This window comes from Orycteropus afer, unplaced genomic scaffold, assembly GCF_000298275.1.
Source record: "Orycteropus afer afer isolate SDZICR_OR568_19922 unplaced genomic scaffold, OryAfe1.0 scaffold00035, whole genome shotgun sequence".
NCBI lineage: Eukaryota > Metazoa > Chordata > Mammalia > Tubulidentata > Orycteropodidae > Orycteropus > Orycteropus afer.
The window spans coordinates 5,737,132-5,759,344 of NW_006921622.1; the positions used below are offsets into that span (position 1 = coordinate 5,737,132).

Consider the following 22,213-nt stretch of genomic DNA (forward strand, 5'->3'; position numbering starts at 1 on the left):
GCTATGAGTCGGGGCCGACTCGACGGCACATAACAACAACAACAACATATAACAAACAGAATTGACATGGTCCCTTAAAAGAAAGATAAACATATTAGCATGCTGAGATGTTTTATCTACTTTTTGATACTATGTAGGTGTGAGATATGTTTGTGTGGTAGTTAAGATTATGTGTCAACTTGCCTGGGCCTGATTGAGTGGCTGGGCAATTAGATGTAGTTATTTCCCATGATGAGAATGGCAATCAACTCCATGGTGGAATCTACTGGAGCAGCTCAGTAGCTACCTTAGGGATGTGGTTGGCTTCCAGTATATAAGGAGAAGCGTTGAGAAAGGCCTACAGCTTTTTGGCACACTTAGCCTCTGAAGGTGGCTGAGTTCTCACTCAGCAGTCTGCCATATTATCTGCCAATCTTGATACTGTTAATGGACTTGAATCAGTGACCTGTCATGTGGTTTGGTAATATCGGGACTGCCTTTTTATTGTCAGCATCAGCAGCCAATAGCAGTCTGAGTGAAGAAAAGCCTCCAGCTTCAGTGGGTTGGAAGCAGGAGGCAGAGCTGAAGCCTAAGATTGAGGGGCTTTCACCCACCCCAGAGCCTGGCCCTTTGAAATTGGACTTCTAGCCTCCAAAACTGTCAGAGAATAAATCCCTGTTTGTTTAAAACCACCCTTTGGGTATATTCCTGTCACAGTGACACTAAGTAGCCAAAACAGAATATAGTACTGGAGTAGGGAGCTGCTCTGACAAATACCTAAAATGTGGAAACAAGAGTGGAATGCATCCTTGACTTGAGACCCTGGCAGGAAGAGAGCAGCAGAAGAGCCAAGAGATTGGCATGAGAGAGGGCAGCAGAAAAGCTGAGAGTCTGGCATGAAACAGCTATAGCCTTACCAGCCCACAGAGTGAGAAGGCTGAGTGTCTTCTGGGCAGGATGATTCCTACCAGTGTGGGTTGCCCTCAGGCATTAATTGATAGAAGGAGAAAGACCAAGGAAACTGGAAGCCGAGCTGCCTCAGCCTTAAAGGGTAGGACCATGGCCTTTTGGTGGAACCACCACAGCCATCTAGGTTTCAAAGACCTTCACCAACTTGGTTCTGGAGTGTAGGGCTGCTTGTTCATGTGGGCCAGTGGTATGGGGCCACAGCCACTGCTCAAGAGTGTGGGGGCAGGCCTCCATGACCAAAAGGTGGAGAAACAGCACCCTCCAGGCCAAGCGGAAGAGGTCACCACTCAGAGGAACTTGGGACTGAAGCCACCCAATGAAGGAGATCTTTATAGGTGCCAAGGTGACAAGGGCTGGAATTGTGGTAGTTAAGATTGTGTCAACTTAGCCAGGCCTGGTTTTGAGTGGCTGGCAGCTGGATGTAGTACTCCCTATGATGAGACTGGTAATCAACTCCCTGCTGGAATCTGCTGTGAGCAGGTGAGTGGCTGCCATAGTGATGTGGTCTGTTCCTAGGATATAAGAAGCAGCTTTAGGTATGGTCTGCAGCTGTTTGGCCCACTTTAACCCTACATGTAGCCAAGTCATTGTTCAGCAGCCTGCTATGTCCTTCCAATCTTTGAATTTTTTCTAGACTTGGATTACTAGCCTGCCATGTTGTTTGGAAATTCTGGGATTGTGCCTTTTTACTTGTCAATCTTGGGTTTGTCAGCCTCAGCAGTCAGCAGCTGTCTGAGTGAAAGAAAGCCTCCAGCTTCAGTGGTCCAGGAGCAGGAGGCAGAGTTGAAGCCCAGGGTTAAGGGCTTTTCAGCCAGCCCCTAGAACCTGGCACTTTGAACTTGGACTTCTACCCTCCAAAATTGTAAGAGACTAAAGCTCTGTTTGTTTAAAACCACCCATTTGTGGTACATTCCTGTCACAGCAGCACTAACTAACCAAAACAGGTCGTATATAAATACACATATGTGTTGTTGAACATCTACTATATTGCTTGCTATATAGTTGTTGTTGTTATGTGCCATCAAGTCAGATGCAACTCATAGTGACCTCTCTTTGGGTTTCTGAGGCAGTGTCACTATAGAAGTGATTGCTCAACCTTCCTTCTGAGGAGTGGCTGGTGGGTTTGAACCACCAGCCTTCTGGTTAGCAGTCAAGTGCCTTAGGCACTACGCTACCAGTGCTCCCTCCTATACAATAGGTGATCAATAAATACTACATTCATTAACTGTGATACAAACATTTTCTCCCACTCAGTATTTGGAATTTTGATCATCTTATTGGTATCTATGATAAACATAAATCCTCAATTTTAATGGAGACCTATTTATAATCTTTTCTTTTTATGGGTGGTGAGTAGTGATAGTTTTTTTGTTTTGTTTTTTTAAATTTAATCCCCAGATCATGAATATATTCTTATGTTATCTTTGACAAACTTTACTGTGTTATCTTCCCAGTTAGATGTGTAATCTATCTGAAACTGATTATTTTGAATGGTATGAGACAGAGGTCAAGGTTCATTTTTTTCCTCATGTGGTTACCTAATTTATTTAGCTTACTTATTGAAAGGGAACTCTGGTGGAATAGGGAATAGTGCATAAGGCATTTGACTGCTAACCAGAAAGCTAGCAGTTCAAACTCACCAGCCGCTCCTTGGAATGAAGACTGGGCAATCTACTTCCATAGAGATACCACCTCGGAAGATTATCCTTTCTCTCACTGCTTTGAAGAACAAAATATTTCATAAATCACATGCTAAAATATAAGTGGGTCTGTTTCAAGATTATATCTTCTGTTTCTCTGGCCTGTATATCCTTGTTGCATTACCACTCTGTCTTGATTATTCTATCTTTATAATAAGTCTTGATGGCTGATAGAATAGATCCTACAACTTTATTCTCCCTTGTGATAATTGGCAATTTTGGCCCTCTGGATTTTAAGTTAAGTATCATTTTGCCATTTTATATGAACAAATATCTATTCAGATTTTGTTGTGATTTCATGAATTTATGTATCAGTATGTGAAGAATTAATATTTGTATAATAATGAGTCCTAAAATTTATAGGTACACTGGACTGCTATCATACTGGCTTATGAGAGTCTACTGGGCATGCCTCCTCCCAACTCCTATTCAGTGATTCCCAGTTGATAGGCAGGGGCTAGATTATATAAAGACTTCTGGGTCATATTAAATATTTTTATTAAAATCTTCTAAATCTATAAGGAAACTTTTAGCAGGTTTTAAGCTGTAGATTTGAGAAGTTATGTAAGCTAATTTCCATTAAAAAAAAAAAAGAGATTATTCTAAGTGGATGTGTGAATAATAGATTGAATGAGTAAACAGAGAAGTTAGAAGACCACTTAGGATGCTTATTATTCTAGACAAGAAATTTTGAAAGACTTAAGACAGTGGCAGTAAAATTAGAGAGGAATAATAATTCAAGGTATATCTCAGAAGTAGAGCTTTCTTTAATTGGAGATATATAATTTTCATGAGACAGTAACTTTAAGGAAAAATTTGCATATTCAAATATATGTATGTGATGTATGTGATACATACACACACACACACACACACACATATATATAATTTTTCTGTATCTATTTTCACTATTGGTTCTATATGCTTTAATATATAAGTGGCCACATATTTATCTCTTAATCTTGGCATCCCTCGAATGCTGAGATACTGTTGTGGTTACCTAGTGCTACTCTGACAGAAATATACCACAAATGTGGATGGCATGAGCAAACAGGAGTTTATTCTCTTAAAGTTCGGGAGGCTTTAAGTCCAAGTACTAAGTGCCAGGCTCTAGGGCCTGGGTGAAAGCCTCTCGAACTTGGGCTTCAGTTCTGCCTCTTGCTCCTGGCCCACTGAAGCTAGAGGCATTTCTTCATTCAGACAGCTGCTTGCTGCTGAGGCTAACAAGCCCAGGGTCAACAAATAAAATGGCCCGGTCCTGATGTTACCAAACCACACAGGCAGGCCATTAATTCAAGTCCACTGTAAGTCCCAAGGTCAGCAGAGCATGGCAGGCTGCTGAACAATGACACAGCTACATGCAGGATCCAAGCATGCCAAAAGCTAGAGACTACACCCAAGGCTTCTCCTTTTCTACAGGAAGTAAACCATATCCGAAAGGTAGCTAGCTACTCAGCTGCTTGTGCTAGAGTCCACCATGGAATTGACTGCCAGTCTCATCAAGGGGAATAACTACCACCAGCTTCCCAGCCACTCAACCAGGCCCAGCCAAGCTGACACACAAACACAACCATCACAGATACTATGTACACTGGGAACAAAGTTGGAAATGCTTTTTCATTGAGATATAATTTAGATAGATTAATATAATAATCCTCCTCTCAAAACTCTTTTACCTCATGCACTCTGTGGCTTGCAAAACACTAAACTCTTATTTCATTAGCAACAACAATAACAACTCATGCAGATGAAATAGACCAGGTACTATGTTAGATGTTCCATTTACTTTATTTCTGATTTTCTTAAGACCATATATGGAAATATCCCATTGTATAGATGAAGAACCTAAATATCCAAAGTTGTCCATCTACTAAATGATGAAACCAGAGGCCTAACCCACTTCTATCTATTTCGTGCAGATTTATTCCCAGTGCCTAGACCAGCCACCGATAAGACTAGAAAGAGTAAACACTCAATAAATACTTAGAGGCTTAATGAATCATTATTTCTTCCTCTCCAACTATTTTCCATTCATGATTCACAATTCTTTTTTTCAAGGAATGTGATAAAACTTTCAAAATAAAGTAAGTAGAAGTTTAATCTACAGTATCTAGCTTATATATGTAGTTGGCAAAGTAGCTAGAAATCAAGTTAAAAAAAGAGTGCCAGCATCTTCTTTATTTGATGTTTCAAAAAGCTCTGAATTACCTAGCATTTTTTATTAATGTTTTACTGTATCTTTTTTTGAATTGATAATTAAATAGGGACATAAACTTTTACTTTAAGAACACATTGATATTTAGAATTAAATTGTTCTCATAATTTATCTTTTCTCTTTAATTTTGTACCTAGGGAGGAAAAGATAGACTTTAAAAATTACCTATCATCTTATTAAAATATTTTTCAGTAAAATTGAATGAAATTAGTAAAAAAATAATAAATTTGAAACTTAAACTATTTTAGACCAATGAATTTAACCCCACTCCGGTTTCCTTTCTGGTTTATGTATATTGATCTCCTTATATATATGTATATATATTCTTTTATGTCTTTTAAAATGGTCTTCAGTGCTTCTAGGCTTGATTTTATCCACATGAAAATAAACTCTAAAGAGCTGAACAGGGTATTTGTGGTATTGTGATTAGAGGAAAAAAAAAAAGTCATTACCGATTAGATCTATGTCCTTTAGCCTTTGCCATAATTGGTGCATACTGAACTAATTGATACTATGAAAATGACTGTGTTCAAAATCAAAATAGCAGAACTGTTATTTTACTCTTAGGAGAATGTATAGAAGCTCTGGTGGTGTAGTACCTAAGCCATTTGACTGCTAACCAAAAGGCTGGCAGTTCAAACCCTCCAACTACTCCTCGGAACAAAGATCAAGCAATCTACTTCCTTAGAGATACTGTCTCAGAAACCCAAGGAGGGGTCATTATGAGTTGGGACTGACTCCATAACAGTGAGTTTGGTTTTTTGGTTTTAGGAGAATATATAGAATAATAAAATATAGTTAGTGGCAAACTATTTTTCGTTATTTTCTTCAAAATGATAAACATATTTACTTCCCACAGAAATACTACAGATGGCTGGTACCTGTATGCTGATAGTTCGAATGGAAAATTCGGTGACATGGCTGTCATTCTTACTCCTGTTATTTCATTTACGGGACCAAAATGTACCTTGGTGTTCTGGACTTACATGAATGGTGCCACGGTTGGGTCTCTCCAGGTAAATCCTTGACAATTGCATATTCTGAAATTGCTCTCAGAAAATTCATACTGTATAATATAATGTCATTAAAATATAGCTGCTAATGAAAATGGACAATTATCAACCCTTCACGAGTTTTAAAATGATGTGATTTGAGAAGAGGGAAAAAGAAGGTGTTAGCAGAATTGTACTGGGGTAAGCTTTTCCTATTGAATTTATGACTATTATTTTTCTTCTGAGGTTACAGGTTCTGTATAATACTGTTTACACTTGAAATATATCATGTAGGTTTCACTATCAATGTTCTAAGGATAATACAATCAAAAATATACACTCTTTGATGATATTTGAATGTGTATTCTTGTCTTTGACAGTAGCAACTGTCTTTAATAGTCTTTTATGAATTCTGTATTTGTCAGAAAAAATAAATTGTTTCAAAGTCATAGAAACGTTGCAGAAATTCACAAACGCTTTGTATGATTGAGATAAAGAAAAGTCATAGAAACGTTGCAAGAGTTGAACAAACAATTCCCATATTCCCTTAACTCAGAGACAAATTTTTCTCCAGTTTTCATAGCCATGTTCTCTACAGCAAAAAAATGCAATACACGATCACGTATTGTACCCAGAAGCCATTCCTTTCTCATGTCTCTCAAACTAGAACAATTCCTTACTTTTCCTACTCCTTTATAACCTTGATATTTTTAGAGTGTAGCCCAATCATTTTATAGAATGTCCTTCCATTTGGATTTGTTCAATCTTAGGTGTGGTGCTCTTTTCATTGTATCCTAATGGTATTTCCTGTTACTTTTGTTCCTTTTACTATCAAATATTTTATGAGGAGGTATTTTGAAACTTTGTAAACTCTTGATATCAGTTCCAGTTTTTATCTCTAATTTTAGCTTCCGCTTCCATTGATGTTTCTTGCCTAAATTAATTTTATTATCATGATTGCTTGATTGTGATTTTCTAATTCTATTATTCCATCTATATCTATAAGTTGGTTTTCTATTTTAAAGAATGATATTCTCTTCTCTCCATTTATTGATTCCTTGATGCACTTATTAACATCATTGTGGATTCATGATTCCTATTTTATACAATCTGTTAAAATCTACTTGTGTTATATATTTTATTGCTCAATTTTTTCCATATTGGGTTAGTAGGAGCCTCTTTAAGCTGATGTCTATATGTGTTTGAAAAGCTCCATCGATAATTAAGAAGTTTCTTCCTTTCTGGTCTATAAGATGTTCCAAACTCATCTTGTTTTTCTTCTGCCCCATTCCTGGAATGAGTGATTTCTCCAAGCTGTCTTGGTTTCTTTTAATAAACCAAGAAATACAGGCAAATGAGAGAGTTCTAGAATATTAACACAAGTCTCTGTATTGGACATGTCATGGTGGAGAATAAGTAAGATTTTTAAGTAGTGTGTATAGACACGGAAGCAGCCAACTCAGTTTTGAAGCCTCTCCATTTACATTTAGTTTTATAGCTTACATGGCATTTTCTAGAAAACCATATCTAAAAAACAAATTTATAGATTCCATATTTGTTCACTATGAGCCATTTTAGAGCAGGGATATCTTGCTAAAAGCATTCCATAGAAAAGTATTCGATCCCTCTCAAATACCATTAATTTGTTTGCTGAGAGGTCTGCATTAAAAATGTTTACAAGGGGATTAGATTTGGGTTACTTTTATTCTTTCCTAATAAAGAGAAAGAAGTAGACTCAAAGCCAGCTGCTTAACCACTTTCTTCCCTGTAGCTTCATTGTAATTTTAATATTAGGTATTTTGTTGTCTTCTTTAATTGCTGTTTTATTCTAGCATATTTCTGTCCAGTCATAATACTCCTTTTTAAAAATAAATTTCCTTCAAAAATCTGTTAATGTTTTATATTGGAAACATGTTAAATTTACAGATCAATTTTTGAAGAATTGTCCTATTTGTGATAGTAAAACTTTTACAAAAAAAGTTTAAAAGTATATTTGTGTGTGTATTTGTGTGTTTGTGTTTATTATCATTTAAAAGAGTGCCCAAATAGTCTTAGGGCTTGAAGCTAAAGTTTATTACTTGTTTAGCATTGACTTTTTTTTTTAAGTGGTTTTAGGCAAAACAATATAACTCACTGCTGGGTTGTCATCAGTAAAATGAGAATTGTTTGCCTAGCATATCTTGTAGTTGATATTAATTATCTGAAATATGCTGTCATTTTTTTCAGAATAAGAATTTGTATCAATAGCTGAAAAATTGTAAAGCTGTGTTAGAATTTTATAAATAATTTATAATTAAATAATTACTTTGATATACATGATCCTTATCTTTATGCATGACTGAATAAAATAACATTGAATGTAATAATGCGTTACATAAACACATTTTTCCTTAGTAACTTATATATAGTTTTATATTCTAATAAGGAAGATTTATTTTCTATAAATTCTTTCTACTACCCTTCAAAAATGTTTTTTATGTCTTGGTTAGAAATTATACCTTCTTGACTTTGTTAATATATTGAATAATCTTGAATTTTATAGAATTGTATGATACTTTTTAAAGCAATATACTACTTTTATATAACCGTATACTTTAGTTCTGTATAACCAATAGTGTGAATTTAAATTTTAAAGCATATGCATAATAAAACCATTGAAAGTTATCTTCATGTTCAAAAATCAAAATTTTGCAAATCCTTTATCTGAATTATTCTTTGGTGTGGTAGTTAAAGTTATGTGTCAGCTTGGCTGGGCCTTGTTTTGAGTATTTGGGCAGCTGGTGGTAGTTATTCCCCATAGTGATATTGGAAATCAACTCCATGGTGGAATCTACTGGAGCAGCTGAGTAGCTGCCTTAGGGACATGGTCTCTTTACAGTATATAGGGAGAAGCTTTGGGAATGGTCTCTAGTTTTTGGCATGCTTGGACCCTGCATGCAACTAAGTCTTCATTTAGCAGCCTGCCATGTTTCCTGGCCATCTTAGGGCTCTCTCTGGACTTGAACTAGTGGCCTGCCATGTTGTTTGATAATATTAGAACTGTGCCTTTTTACTTGTCAACCTTAGGTTTGTCAGCTTCATCAGCCAGCAGCTGCCTGAGTAAAGAGATACCTCTAGCTCCAGTGGGCCAGGAGCAAGAGGCAGACCTGAAGCCCACAGTTGAGGGTTTTTCATCCAGTCCCTAGAGCTGGCACTTTGATTTTGGACTTCTACCCTCTTAAACTATAAGAGAATAAATCCCTGTTGCTAAACCCAAGGAGGAGTCACTATGAGTCAGGGTGACTCGATAGCACATAACAACAACAACAACAACAAAGCGACCCATATGTAGTATTTTTCCATTAGAGCAGTACTATCCTACTTCCGTAGTGATACTGCCTCGGAAACCCAAGGAGGGGTCACTATGAGTCGGGGCCGACTCGACGGCACACAACAACAACAACAACAGGTAACCAAAACAGTTGGTCATATTAATTGTGTTTTTAAAAAGTTGTATTCTGAAGAATGGAATATACCATTTATGTCAGGTATTTTATAAATTGGAATTGTTTTCTTCTTTCCATTATCATTACTCTCTTGATGACTGATTTCTTATTCTACAAAGAAGAGTAGAGATAATTTGTCTGCTGAGGGTAATTGAATTCTCTAGCATGAGGTATGCCACTGGTGAAGATAAGAGCTGTTGGTTTCAAAGCTATTGGGCAGGGAACTTTTATTGGCACAGCTTGGGTAGGTGGCCACTTAGATGAGCCATCTGTGCTGTTACAGTATAATGGGCTTATACCACTCCCACTAAAACTCAGTGGACTAAGAAGCTTGTTCTGAAATAAAGCTGGTTCCTAGATATTTTTGCAGTTCACGGAAAGATATTCAGGCATATGTTTATATCAGAAGCTGATGAGGTACCTTGGGGAACAGTGCTGCAACTTCATAGTAGCAAATACAGACATTTAATGAAAAATGTCTGAGGCTCTTTTTCAGGGACCTAATGCCGACTCGATGGCAAATAACAACAACAACAATGTTGATAGTAAAATAATAATAATGATGGTAATAAACAACTCCATGGGAAAATTCTATACATGTGAACTATATTAAGAAAGTATTTCAACACCTTTTTCTTGATTTATCTATGCAGGTACTGAGCAAGAAAGGCAACATCACTTCTAAATTGTGGGCTCAAACCGGACAGCAGGGTGCACAGTGGAAAAAAGTAGAAGTGTTTTTAGGCGTTCATTCACATGTACAGGTTTGTAATCAGAGTAGTTATGTGATAAAGAAATTTTATAAATTAATTCTTTTTCATCTAATTTGTTTTTTCCACTCAGTCTTCTTGTCATCTTATTTCTTTTTTTTTATGTGTTGTATGAATACACAGGCACAGATTTTAACAATCCTTATGACATTTTTCCATAGGGAATTTACTATTCCAGAATGCCTTAATTTCTTCCAACTAAGCAATCAGATTTCTAGGAACATTTAATGACATCTGCCACTTCCAAATGAGCCCCCTGCATAAAGGACCCGTATCTCTATTTTAAAAATATGTTCTCAGAGACTTTAAAGTAACTGAGTTATTTCAAACCTAATTAAAAAGACAGTGTTTTGTAAAACTTAGACTGTTGAACCATTATTTAATTGAAAAAATATTTGTTGGAAGGCACAAAATGGTGTATGTTGTATGTGTCTTTATGTAGATTACATTGATATTAGTAGGATAAGTCCTATACATGTTGAATAATTAAATAAAAGTATAAGTAGTGCATAGATTAACATGGTGAAACTTAAAGTAATTATGTGCCAAGATACTGGTTATAAATTTTTTTATGTGTGTGGATAATCAAGACAGAGAGAGCTACATGGAATTTCAACGAGAATTTTCTTGGAGGACAAGACTTAACTATTACTATTTGTTAAGATTTATGTAAGCAGAGAGAGAACTATTTATGCAAGACAACAATTTTCTCTTAATCTTAACTGCCCAGAGCTTATTTCCATAGATTAAAAAACCCTTATCTCTAGATAAGGAGTTCTGGTGGTGCTGTGGTTAAAGCATTGGGCTGCTAACCAAAAGGATGGCATTTTGAACCCACCAGCCACTCCATGGGAGGAAGATGAGGCAGTCTGTTTCTGTAAAGATTTACAGCCTTGGAAGCCCTATTGAGGCCTCTATGAGTAGGAATTGACTTGATGGCAGTGGGTTTTTGGTTATCTTAGATAGCAGAGGTAAGATCTTTCATAAATATTGCATCTCCAGTTCTCTGTATGTGTAGCAGAATTAACCAACTCTGCTGTGAGTGTTCAGTAAATATGTCTAGAATTATGTGCCATCTGTGGTTCTTCAGTCTCTCTCAACTGTAGTGAAACCCAAAATGAATGCAGGTTGATAAAGGCCTTTGCACAGCATCCTGCCCAATTTCTTGTGGTGATAGTTCTTGGAATAAGTCTCATGTTTTCAGCCTCTCTCTAAAATCCAGTTTTCTTATGGATCATTTGTAGATATTTAGAAAATAGTTAAGAAATAACTATTTATTTCTTTAAAGATTAGAGAGCAATTCGATGGCCTGGTACAATATGAAAATGTATTATGAGGCAAATTCTGCCTGTTCAGCCTCCAAGCTCCTTTAACTGAGACACAAATAATCCTCAGCAAGAATATGCAGAGTTTTGTGGCTGCCAGACATAAACTTTTGCCCCAGGCAATGATTTTTAACTAGTTCTGTATAAGTAGGTTATTTGTAAAGAAAAATGATGTTCGTAATAACATTAAAGAAAATAGCAAGAGGGCAGCTCTGGAGGCGTAGTGCCTAAGGCATTTGACTGTTAACCAGAAGCCTGGTGGTTCAAACCCACCAGCCACTCCTTGGAAGGAAGGTTGGGCAATCTACTTCCATATTGATGCTGCAACTAACAAAGAAAGTTTCCCTCCATATATAAACCTTTCCTTGACCATCCACAACAATGAACTAATACTATATTTATCCTTCTGTGATTGACTTATGTCACTCAGCATAATGTCCTCCAAGTTAGTGCTGCATAACATTCCAGTATGTGTATGTACCATAGTTTGGTCATCTACTCTTCCGCTGATGGGCACATAGGTTGTTTCCATCTTTTTGCTATTGTAGATATTGCTGTGATGAACATGAGTGAACATGTATCTGTTCCTATCCTGGCTCTCACTTCTCTAGGATACATACCTAGTAATGAGATTGCTGGGTCAAATGATATCTCCAATTCCAACTTTCTAAGGAATCACCATATTGCTTTCCACAGTGGTTGTGTCACTTCACAGTCACACAAGCAGTGTATGAGAGTCCCAATCTCTCCACATCCCCACCAGCATTTGTTATTTTCTGTCTCATTGAACCTTGCCATCAGTGCTGGGGTGAGACAGTATACCTCACTGTTGTTTTGATTTACATCTCTCTGATGGCCAATGATTGTGAGCATCTTTTCATGTATTAGCTGACCACCTGAATATCCTCCTTGGTGAAGTGTCTATTCATGTGTTCTGCCATTTTTCAATTGGATTATTAATTCCTTTGGTGTTGAGGCGTTGGAGTTTTCCATCAGTCTTAGAGATAAGTCCCTTGCCAGATATGTAATTATCAGCAAATATGAATTTGTTGCTGTCATTTTTGTCATGTGCTTTTTTATTGTGTCGATTTCTTTGTTCCATATAATTTTCTATGCTGAGCTCATTTTGTTTGTGAATCATGTTATCACTTCCTTCATTGCTGTTGTTTTAGTATTTGCTGAATATTTATGCTGGTCCTCTTTTTTATTTTGATATGAAGGTTTATCATCTTTCTTTGAAGTTACCTTGTGATTTATAGTTTTCTTCCTAAGTATAGAACAGTCCATTCTATCTTGTAGTTGTCTTGACTTTCCTACCATCTAGAAGTTCTGTAACAACACAGGCTTTTTTTTCCCCCTTTTTGGTTTGTAATTGTCCTCATTTGTTGGTTGGTGTCTCTGGTTCCCTGTTTACAGTCTTGTAGACTTGTTACTTTGAATTCTTCCATAGCTGGGTTATTTCTGTGTTATATCATCCTGTGTGTTAATGGTCAGTTGTTGTTGGTTGTTGTTGCTTCTCTGTCCAAAGGACTCCTTTTAGCATCTCTTGGAAGAATGGTCTGGTTTAAACAAATTCCCTTATTTCTGCTTATCTGGAAATCTCCTAATTTCACCATCATATTTGAGGGACAATTTTTCTTGGTGTACAATTCTTGGTGAAAATTTTTCTCTTTTAGGGTTTTATATATACCATCCCATTGCCTTCTCACTGGCATGGTTTTTGCTGAGAAATCAGAGCTTATTCTTCCTGGTTGATCTTTGTAACTTTTTGTTTTTCCTGTGATGCCATCAGGATTCTGTTTTTGTCTTTGGTTTTGATGAGTTTGATGATGATAGGTCTCGGTGATTTTCTTTTTGGGTCTATCCAGTTTGGGGTTCTTTGGACTTCCTGAATGGATATTTTCTCATTTTTTATCATATAAGGGAATTTCTCCTGCAACAGATTTTGGACAATTTTCTCAATCATTTCATTTTACTCCTCCTGTTCTATATTCCAGTGACACGTAGATTATTCCTTTTGATGGTATCCCAGGTATCCCACATGAACCTTAGACTTTCTTCATTTTGTTTTGATTTTTTTTTGATTGATCCCTTTCCAAAGAAATATTCAGATATTTTTCTTCCATCTCATTAATTCTGTCTTCCATCACATCAATTCTTCTCCTTTGCCTTTCCAATGTGTTATCTATTTCTGACAATTTAGTATTAGTCATCTGGATTTCTATCTGTAGATTTAGAATCATTTCTAATTTTTCATTTATTTTGTCATTTTGTTCTTATATTTTGTTCCAAAATTCTTCTAGGGTTTTTTCTGTGTTTTCCTTGTTCTGTCTCTCAATCCTTTGAAGGTACCTAAATATAATTTTTTTGAATGCTTTATCAGGGAGTTCCAATGTTGTGTCTTCCTCAGGGATGTGCTTTGGGTCTGTATCCTGGTCCCTTGTTTCTCCTGCTTTATCTTGCTTCTTTGTGTGGACTGTGACAATCTGTTGTCTCCAAGGCATTGTGACATTTTTGTGTTTATATTTAAATGGTAATTACATGTTGGAGTGTCTTGTCCACAATTTTTGTTTTCTTTACTTTGTTTGTATGTTATCTATACAGGCAGGGTACTATGCTATGCTCCTCTATTCACTAGTTGACAGCACTTATACACTCACCACCTGTTTCCTCTCCTGTTGTCAGCCTGTCGTATATCCTTGCCGCCCCTGGCAAACAGAGCCTGTTCTTAGGTCCCTGGAATCCAAATGAGAATACTATCATTTTAAAATCCAAAATGGTTGCCACTTGTAAACATTCAAAATGGCTGTGCCCCCAGTCACTTTAAATATCCAAAATGGCTGCCATGTGTAAACAATCAAAATGGCTGTGCCCTCTGGGCAGCAGGAAGTCTACAGTTCAGGTTGTCTCCCTCTTTGCTGTTTCCCTTCCTAGTCATAGGCCACCAGAGAAGTTGTCCTTGCAGCCCTTGGTGACCGGGACTGATCTTAGGTCAATTCTCAGGTCCCAATACCACTTGGAAATATTCAGGCTGTTGGTCTCGTCAGAGTAGCTGACAGTCTGCAGCTCCGACCGTCTCTGTCCTGACTGTTTTCATTCAGGTTTTTCCACTAGTTGTTGCCTAATCCACTTCTGTATATCTTTCAAAGCTCAGGGTACCAGAATTATCTTCTGTATCTCTGTCAATTGGTTTTTCTTTTCTTTGTTGAAGAGTGTCTTTGTTGCTTGTCTGCCTATTCCTCTATCTTACTGGAAGTCCTTGCATCCATATTTAAATGTTCAGAAGTATCCAGATGATAGAACATACTTTCCAATTTTTATTTAACATTTTTCCTGGATTTAATTGGCATGTGACTGCTAACCAGAAGGCAGGCAGTTCAAAGCCACCAGCCATTCCTTGGAAGGAGGGTTGGGCAATCTACTTCCATAATGATTCTGCCTCAGAAAATCAACAAAATCTATGAGTTGAATTTGACTTGATGGAAGTGAGTTTGGTTTTTCTGGTATATGAAAGTTGTAGTCCTTGTTACTTTTTCTTTTTTCAACTATTCTTACTCACATCCAAGCTCTTTGTCTAGGTGACAAATGTATTTTTCTTTCCGAGCACATTTGCTTTGAAGAACAACAATTTATTCCTTTTATATAAATTGAATATATAAAAAGTCTTGTATCTTTTCGTTCACAATGCAAGAGATACATTTTCAATTATCCAACCCACTCATATTAAGAGGAAAACAGCTAAATTCACACAATAACATGATGATATACCACATCTATAGGGAAATACTTTAATTATTTCTTACAAGAAAAAGAATTGCTTAGAATTGGCCAAGAATTATATAAAAGTTCAGTAGTAATAAGTATTTTGTATAAAATCACTACTGAGATAAATTTGTAGTTTTATTCAACTCTTCTCTAATTGTTCTGTTTTATTTTAAAATGTATGAATTTTTCTCATTAATATAGTTATATCTTTAGTGTGCAATAAAATTTAATAGAAACATGGAATTAATTTCATTTAGAAAATTGAAACTAAACAACATGTGAAGTTTTATGTTCTATGGACAGCGAATAACCTTACTGAATCCTCCTTATATTTTTCATCACTGGCCAATTAAAGAAAAATTAAACTTGCAGTGTTGAGGTTTGGTATTTTTAGCTTTCAAATAGTTAGGTCGACAGATCTGAGAAATGGCAAGAATGGGAGAAATAGAATAACAGTGTGCTTTTATCTTCTTTCTCTTGGAAAGTTGTCTTCTGATTGTCCTCCTGCTTCCACCAGCAGGTCCTGGTCAAGATCTGAGAGCCGGCAGAAACAGCAGTAATGGGTTGGTGACTGCCACTTTTCTAGACCACCTTTATAGACAGGAGGCAACAGCGATGCCATGCCCACATTCTTAGATTTCAAGGATGGAACAGATTTTAAATAACTCGCATTCTTCCTAGGTCAGATTAATTAGGGGAAATTGTATCAGGTTCAATCACTATGTGCTATATTTAGAATTTGTTCCAAGTTTTGAACTGCTTGATGGGGACTGACATTGAAATCAGCTTTTCTGTTTGTTTTTTGTTTTGTTTTTAAGATTGTCTTCAGGGCAAAACGTGGCATCAGTTTCATTGGAGATGTGGCAGTGGATGATATTTCCTTTCAAGAATGTTCCCCCTTACTTAGCCCAAATAGAAAATGCACGTCCCAAGAATTCACGTGTGCTAACAAGCATTGCATTCCAAAGGACAAGCTGTGCGATTTTGTAAATGATTGTGCTGATAATTCAGATGAAACTACTTTCATTTGCAGTAAGTAAAAGTGTTGTTTCCTGGCTTTTGCCTTTATCTCCCATATGCTTATTCTCTGAAGCCTGTTCTTTGTTGAAACATATTATATTTCAGTAGCAGAGGCACTTATGGTGATTTAGCTATTTAAATATATTCCTTTCCCTCTTTCAATACTTAATTTTGAACCATAATTAATTTAAAACTGCTTGTTGGCTTTGTGTCTGTGTGAAGTAATTGAAGATTAACTGAAACACAGGTGTCTTCAAAGATAAACAGAACAATAACAAGTATTTTGCATATGAAGGACATTTTTTGGAAAAACAACAAGCAAAACATCTATGAAAGCTAATTCCTGCAGGGGTTGAGTGGTCTCTCTGCTTTGATGCATTTCAGAAAATTGTCATTTATATTGTGCTGCTCATCAGATGTGATACATTCCTGAAAAAACAAAAATGTAATACCCAGATAATATATAAAGTAGACAAAGTGATCTCTTAAAGGAAAGGTACATATCAGGTATGCATTATTGTTGTAGAAATCAACTCAATAAACCAAACCTATTAAAATGTCCTCAGACAATTGGGCCATATGTGCTCATTGAGCCAAGCCTTTAAAAATTGTGCTACACAACCTAGTTGTTGCCTCATTTCATTGTAAATGAGGTGAATATGCTGTCAAAGGAAAGTCTGACAAATCTTTCCAGTACCACTTGTAATGATTTCTGAGCTAGGAGATTAAGGTTTGATCTTACATGCCCTTTGAAACTAAACCTGGAATGTCAAGAACAACTTCAGTATAATAACCTCACATTTATAAAGAACTTTTAACTTTTCAAAGCCCCTTTTCCTAATAATCTCCATTTGATCCCCAAAGAAGCTTTGAGAGATAGGAGGGATGGATATTATTAACTACATTCCACAGATGAGGCTACCAACAAGAGTAGCTTTGTCCAAGTTCATAAAATTGGTACTGACTGAGTTGATACTAGAACCCAAAGACTTTGATTTAGGAGCCACTGCTTTTCCTAAGTAGAAGTGTTCTGTTTCCTGATTATATATATATATATATATATATCTTTGTTCTGTCAGTTGTAGATGATTTCTTACCATGTCTGTTTTTGCCATATATGAACCAACATTTATTTTTTGACTAATTGTGGATTCTTTATTGAGATTCACCTCTACCTTATGAATATTTTCTGCTATATTTTTACTTATTTTCTACATCAAATGTTTATACTTTCTTTTTATTACCATTTTCATTTAATACTACAACAAAGTGTATCAGGTGACTAGGACAGATATTTGCTTTTGAAATTTACTGTGATTTTTCCAATGTATCACTTTCCTAATATTATAATACACCTCTTCCAATACTTAAAGTATCAATCTAACTTTGGCTAAATTTTTCTTTGTATTTAGGCTCTAAAATTGTGAATATTTTTGGAAATTACCTCCCTGAATTTGGGAAAGGATGTTGATGTAGTAAGGGGATTTCAAATATATTAAAAGCTTACTGTCTTGGTAGTTACTTGGTATGCAAAATAAAGGTATAAATAATATTTTAAATTAATAAGTCTTTGAAGGGCAAGTGTTACCAGAAGGTGCTTTTTGGTAAATAGATTTCCAAATTTCTTTAGATTAGGGAGGAGCCCACTCGTATTAGTAAGGCTGGGCAATAAAACTTAGTAAGTTGCAGATTGCATGGGAAAATGGAAATTTTTTCAGCTCCTAAAAACATGAATTTAGAATCAACTGTAAAAGCACCCCACATTTTTTACATTATTTCTCATTACATGAGCACTTTTTTTTAAAATAGTATGTTTATTATATATTTTTAAAAGTTCAACTGTATTCCTAAGATACTAATGTTACGTTTTAATTGTAGAATGGCTAGAATCTGCTATATGAATTATGAGTGGTGTTACCCAATATATGTTGTAAACATTGACACTCTAATGAGACTTAACAAAAATGGGGGTGGGGGGGTAAGTGAATAATCATGTCAGCTAATCTCAGAAATTTGATTGACAACCAATCAAGTATATGAACTTAAATCTCACAACCTAGGCATAACAAAAAAATAAATAAATAAACTCTTTTTAAATGCATGGACTATCACTGATGGAGAATAAAATAATCCTTTATAAAGTAAAAAGTATCTGCTGCTTTAAAATCTGTACATCAATTTAGATTCTAAAGGAAAATGTAGCAGAAAAATGATAATTCTATTTAAAATTTTATATATATACAGAATATGTCTAAAATATTGACTATGTTCAAAACAAATGATTCATGTATTTAGGAAAATTAAAATCATATGACAAAAAAAAAAAAAGAGGTTGCTCTGAAAAACAGTCATATTTTCCATGTTCCTATATATGCTTATTAGCGTATTTGTTGTTAGATAATTGAGAACATCTCAGGTTTACCCAAGATAATTTAATTCTGCACTATGATTAGTCAAGACATAGGCTATTTGAACAACCATAATTAATAATCTGAACCTAATGAGCATATATTATACTATATTTTCAAACTGTACATATCCATTCTTTGAAGCACATACAGAACAAGTAACAACAACAAAAAATATTGTATTCTTAAACAGTAAGCGAATTTTAATAATTTTCTGAAAGTTAATGTGACAGAGTATGACATTTGAATCAGGCTAGAAATCAGTTATAAGAATATATTTTGAAAATCCCTATTGGTTATGATAAACCCATTTTTAATAACTAATGAGTCTCACATCCATAAAAATATAAATTAGAGAAAAATTGAACAGATATATGCTAAAAATAATAATGCATAACAAAACCTTAGAGAGAAGTTCATAGCCCTAAAATGGCTGTTATAAAGTAACAGTTATCTAATACTTACAATTTATGAAATAGAAAACAAGTGTAAAATAGAGAGGATTTGAAAAGAGTGATGCAGTTTTCAAAACCCTGTCAAGAATGATCAAGAGAGAGAAGATAAAAATATCAAACTAACACCTACTTATCAGTTTTTATGTTGAAACTCCTACTATACACCTCTAAACTAAAACAGACAAGATACCTTTTCTCATTAACATATATTCTTGTGGTAAACAGAAAAAAGAAATGTGTGTATGTGTATGAAGTAAATTATACAGTTTGTTAAAAAGTGATAAATGCTATGAGGGAAAAAAAAGGGAGATAAAAAATGGAAAAAAGGATTGAAATATTAAGTAGGATAACAAGGATAGAAATGAATTGGAAGATATTTAAGCCAATTTTTTAAGGTGGTCTGGGGCTTACCCAGTTAAATATTTAAGGATTGAAAAGAAGATATTATATATTACTGCTAAAATATTAATATTAAGTTATTAAAATTTAAAAGGGATTGTGGTATAAATTTTAAAAATTATAATGAAAAAATATTATTAAAATACAGCTTTAAAAACTGACTGAAGATGAAAACAGAACATGCATAATCTCAGTAATTTAACAAAAATGAATTAGTAGTGAAAAAAACTTTCTACAGAAAACATTGGGTCCAGAGAAATGGATAAAGTGGCAAATTTTAACAAGCATTCATAAATGAAATCATTTTAATTTTACTCAACTTTTCTAAAAACTAGAAATAATATATACTTAGTTTTGTTAGATATTTACCTAACAAAATTGCTAATTTCACCTAGCAGCAAAACTGTTTCTCCTAAGGTATGTGTATGGTCAACCTTTGTAACTGCTTCAAACAATTTTCCTAATACATTGCATCAGTTCACATGCCCACAATCAGTGGATTAGTGCTCCAATTGCTTTACATCCCCAAATTGCCATTTGAATTTTAGCCTTTCGGGTTGGTGTGCATGTCATGGATAAAATTTCCTTGTCAAACAATGTATTGTAAATATGTCCATTTCTCCATTATCTCTGAGGATAACAAACAACAGCAAAATTCAGTGTCCAAAAAAAAAAAAAAAAAAGAGTTATAATTTATCAGTCTGCAAGTGGCTATATTACGTTGATGTTGGCTGAGCTCATCAGGGCTTAGTACAGGTGTGGTTTAGGCTGAGGCGTTGATCCACTAAGCCCTGATCCACTTGTTTCTTATCCTCCTTGGAATGGCATGTACTTAAAGCATATTTTTCTCATTGCACAAAACATGAGTGCAATGGCACAGGGACAAATTTGTAAGTGCATGTGTAGTCCTTGCCTGTGTCATGTCTTTTAAAATCCCATTGGCCAAAGCAAGTCAGATATCAAAGCCACAATTTGGTGTGATGGAGAAGTGTCCTCTCCCAGGTTGGGAGGGAGAGAGGAAAGAATATTTGGTAAACAATAATCCAAACTCTTACACTCGATTACTTAATAGCAACCTTACTAATAAATTCAAAATGCATACTTTTAAATGCATATATTTCCTATTGGGTAGAACATTCTTCAGGTATCTTTTTTTTTTTTTTAAATCACATGGCTATACAATTTAACATTGCTGAGATATGAAAGACCATAACCTTCAGTATTGATTACATCAACATAAAACAAAAATCCTCAGAACTGGACAAATAAACAACATCATGATAAATGGAGAAAAGATTGAAGTTTTCAAAGACTTCGTTTTACTTGGATCCACAATCAACTCCCATGGAAACATCAGTCAAGAACTCAAATGATATTGCACTGGGCAAATCTGCAAAAGTGTTAAAAAGCAAAGATGTTACTTTGAAGACTAAGATGTGCCTAACCCAAGCCATATATTTTCAAATCGCCTGAAATGCATGTGAAAGCTGGACTATGAATAAGGAAGACTGTAGAATAATTGATACATTTGAATTGTGCTGTTGGCAAAGAGCATTGAACATACCATGGACTGCTAGAACAAACAAATCTGTCTTAGAAGTACAACTGGAATGCTCCTTAAGCAAGGATGGTGAAACTTCATCTCTCATACTTTGGCCATGTCAGAAGTGACCAGTCCCTGTAGAAGGACATCATTCTTGGTAAAGTAGAGGGTCAACAAAAAAGGGAAAGAACCTCAAGGAGTTTGTTTGACACAGTGGATGAAAAAATGGGCTCAAGCACAGCAATGATTGTGAAGATGGCACAGAAGTGGGCAGGATTTCGTTCTATTGTACATAGGGTTGCTACGAGTAGAGACCAACTTGACAGCACCTAACAACTGAAATCTTGGTCCATGAACAAACAACATCAGCACCAGCAAGGAGTTGTTAGAAAAGCAAAATTTCAAGTCCCATATCAGACTTACTGAATCATAAACTGCTTCTTAATTAGATTCTCAAATGATTCATATTTGCATTGAAACTTGAGACACATTAATTGAAACAATACAAAAGTTAGAAAAAGGGTTCTGCTGAGGAAGGGGAGGTTTATTCCATTTTTTGTTTTATTATCAACAAATATCCATATGTCATGATTTTGACCATTGGCAATATTTAGTATTCAAAATTTTAAAAAAAATCTATATATTTTCTCACTGAAGTTAATTGCCTCATTATATTCATGTAAAATTTTATGAACTGCATTTATGTATTCAGTTTCATTTTACAATTTGTTGGAGATGTTAAGAAATTTATGTTTATGAATTGTGTTATCATTTCCTTTGTTGTTGTTGTTTTAGTATTTGCTGAATATTTGTGCTTGTCCTCCTTTTTATTGTGATGTGAAGGTTTATCATTTTTCTTTGAGGTTACCCTATGATTTATAATTGTATATCCAAGTTTAGAACGGTCTCTGTATCTTGCAACTCTCTTAACTTCCGCACCATTTAGAAGTTCTGTAACTACACAGTGTTTTCCCTCTTTTTGTTTGGATTTGTCCTCACTTGCCAATTGATGTCTCTGGTACCCTGTTTATAATCTTGTAAGCTCATTTTACTTTGGGTATGTCCATAGCTGTGGTTTTTGGGTTATGTTATCTTGTGTATTAAGGATCAGTTGTTTGTTTTGCTATTTTTGGTTCTCTGTTCAAAGGACTCCCTTTAGCATATCTTGTAAGGTTGGTCTGGTTTTAA

General features: G+C 35.2%; 1 protein-coding gene across 1 annotated transcript in view; it reads left to right on the forward strand.

The window, feature by feature from the left end:
• MALRD1 (MAM and LDL receptor class A domain containing 1) overlaps nt 1-22,213 on the forward strand; it is a 1,363,654-nt gene that overhangs the window by 496,731 nt on the left and 844,710 nt on the right. The window contains exons 22-24 of the mRNA XM_007936352.1: nt 5,723-5,879; nt 9,994-10,104; nt 16,019-16,232. Coding sequence (XP_007934543.1) covers nt 5,723-5,879; nt 9,994-10,104; nt 16,019-16,232 — 482 coding nt within the window. The remainder of the gene's footprint in view (nt 1-5,722; nt 5,880-9,993; nt 10,105-16,018; nt 16,233-22,213) is intronic.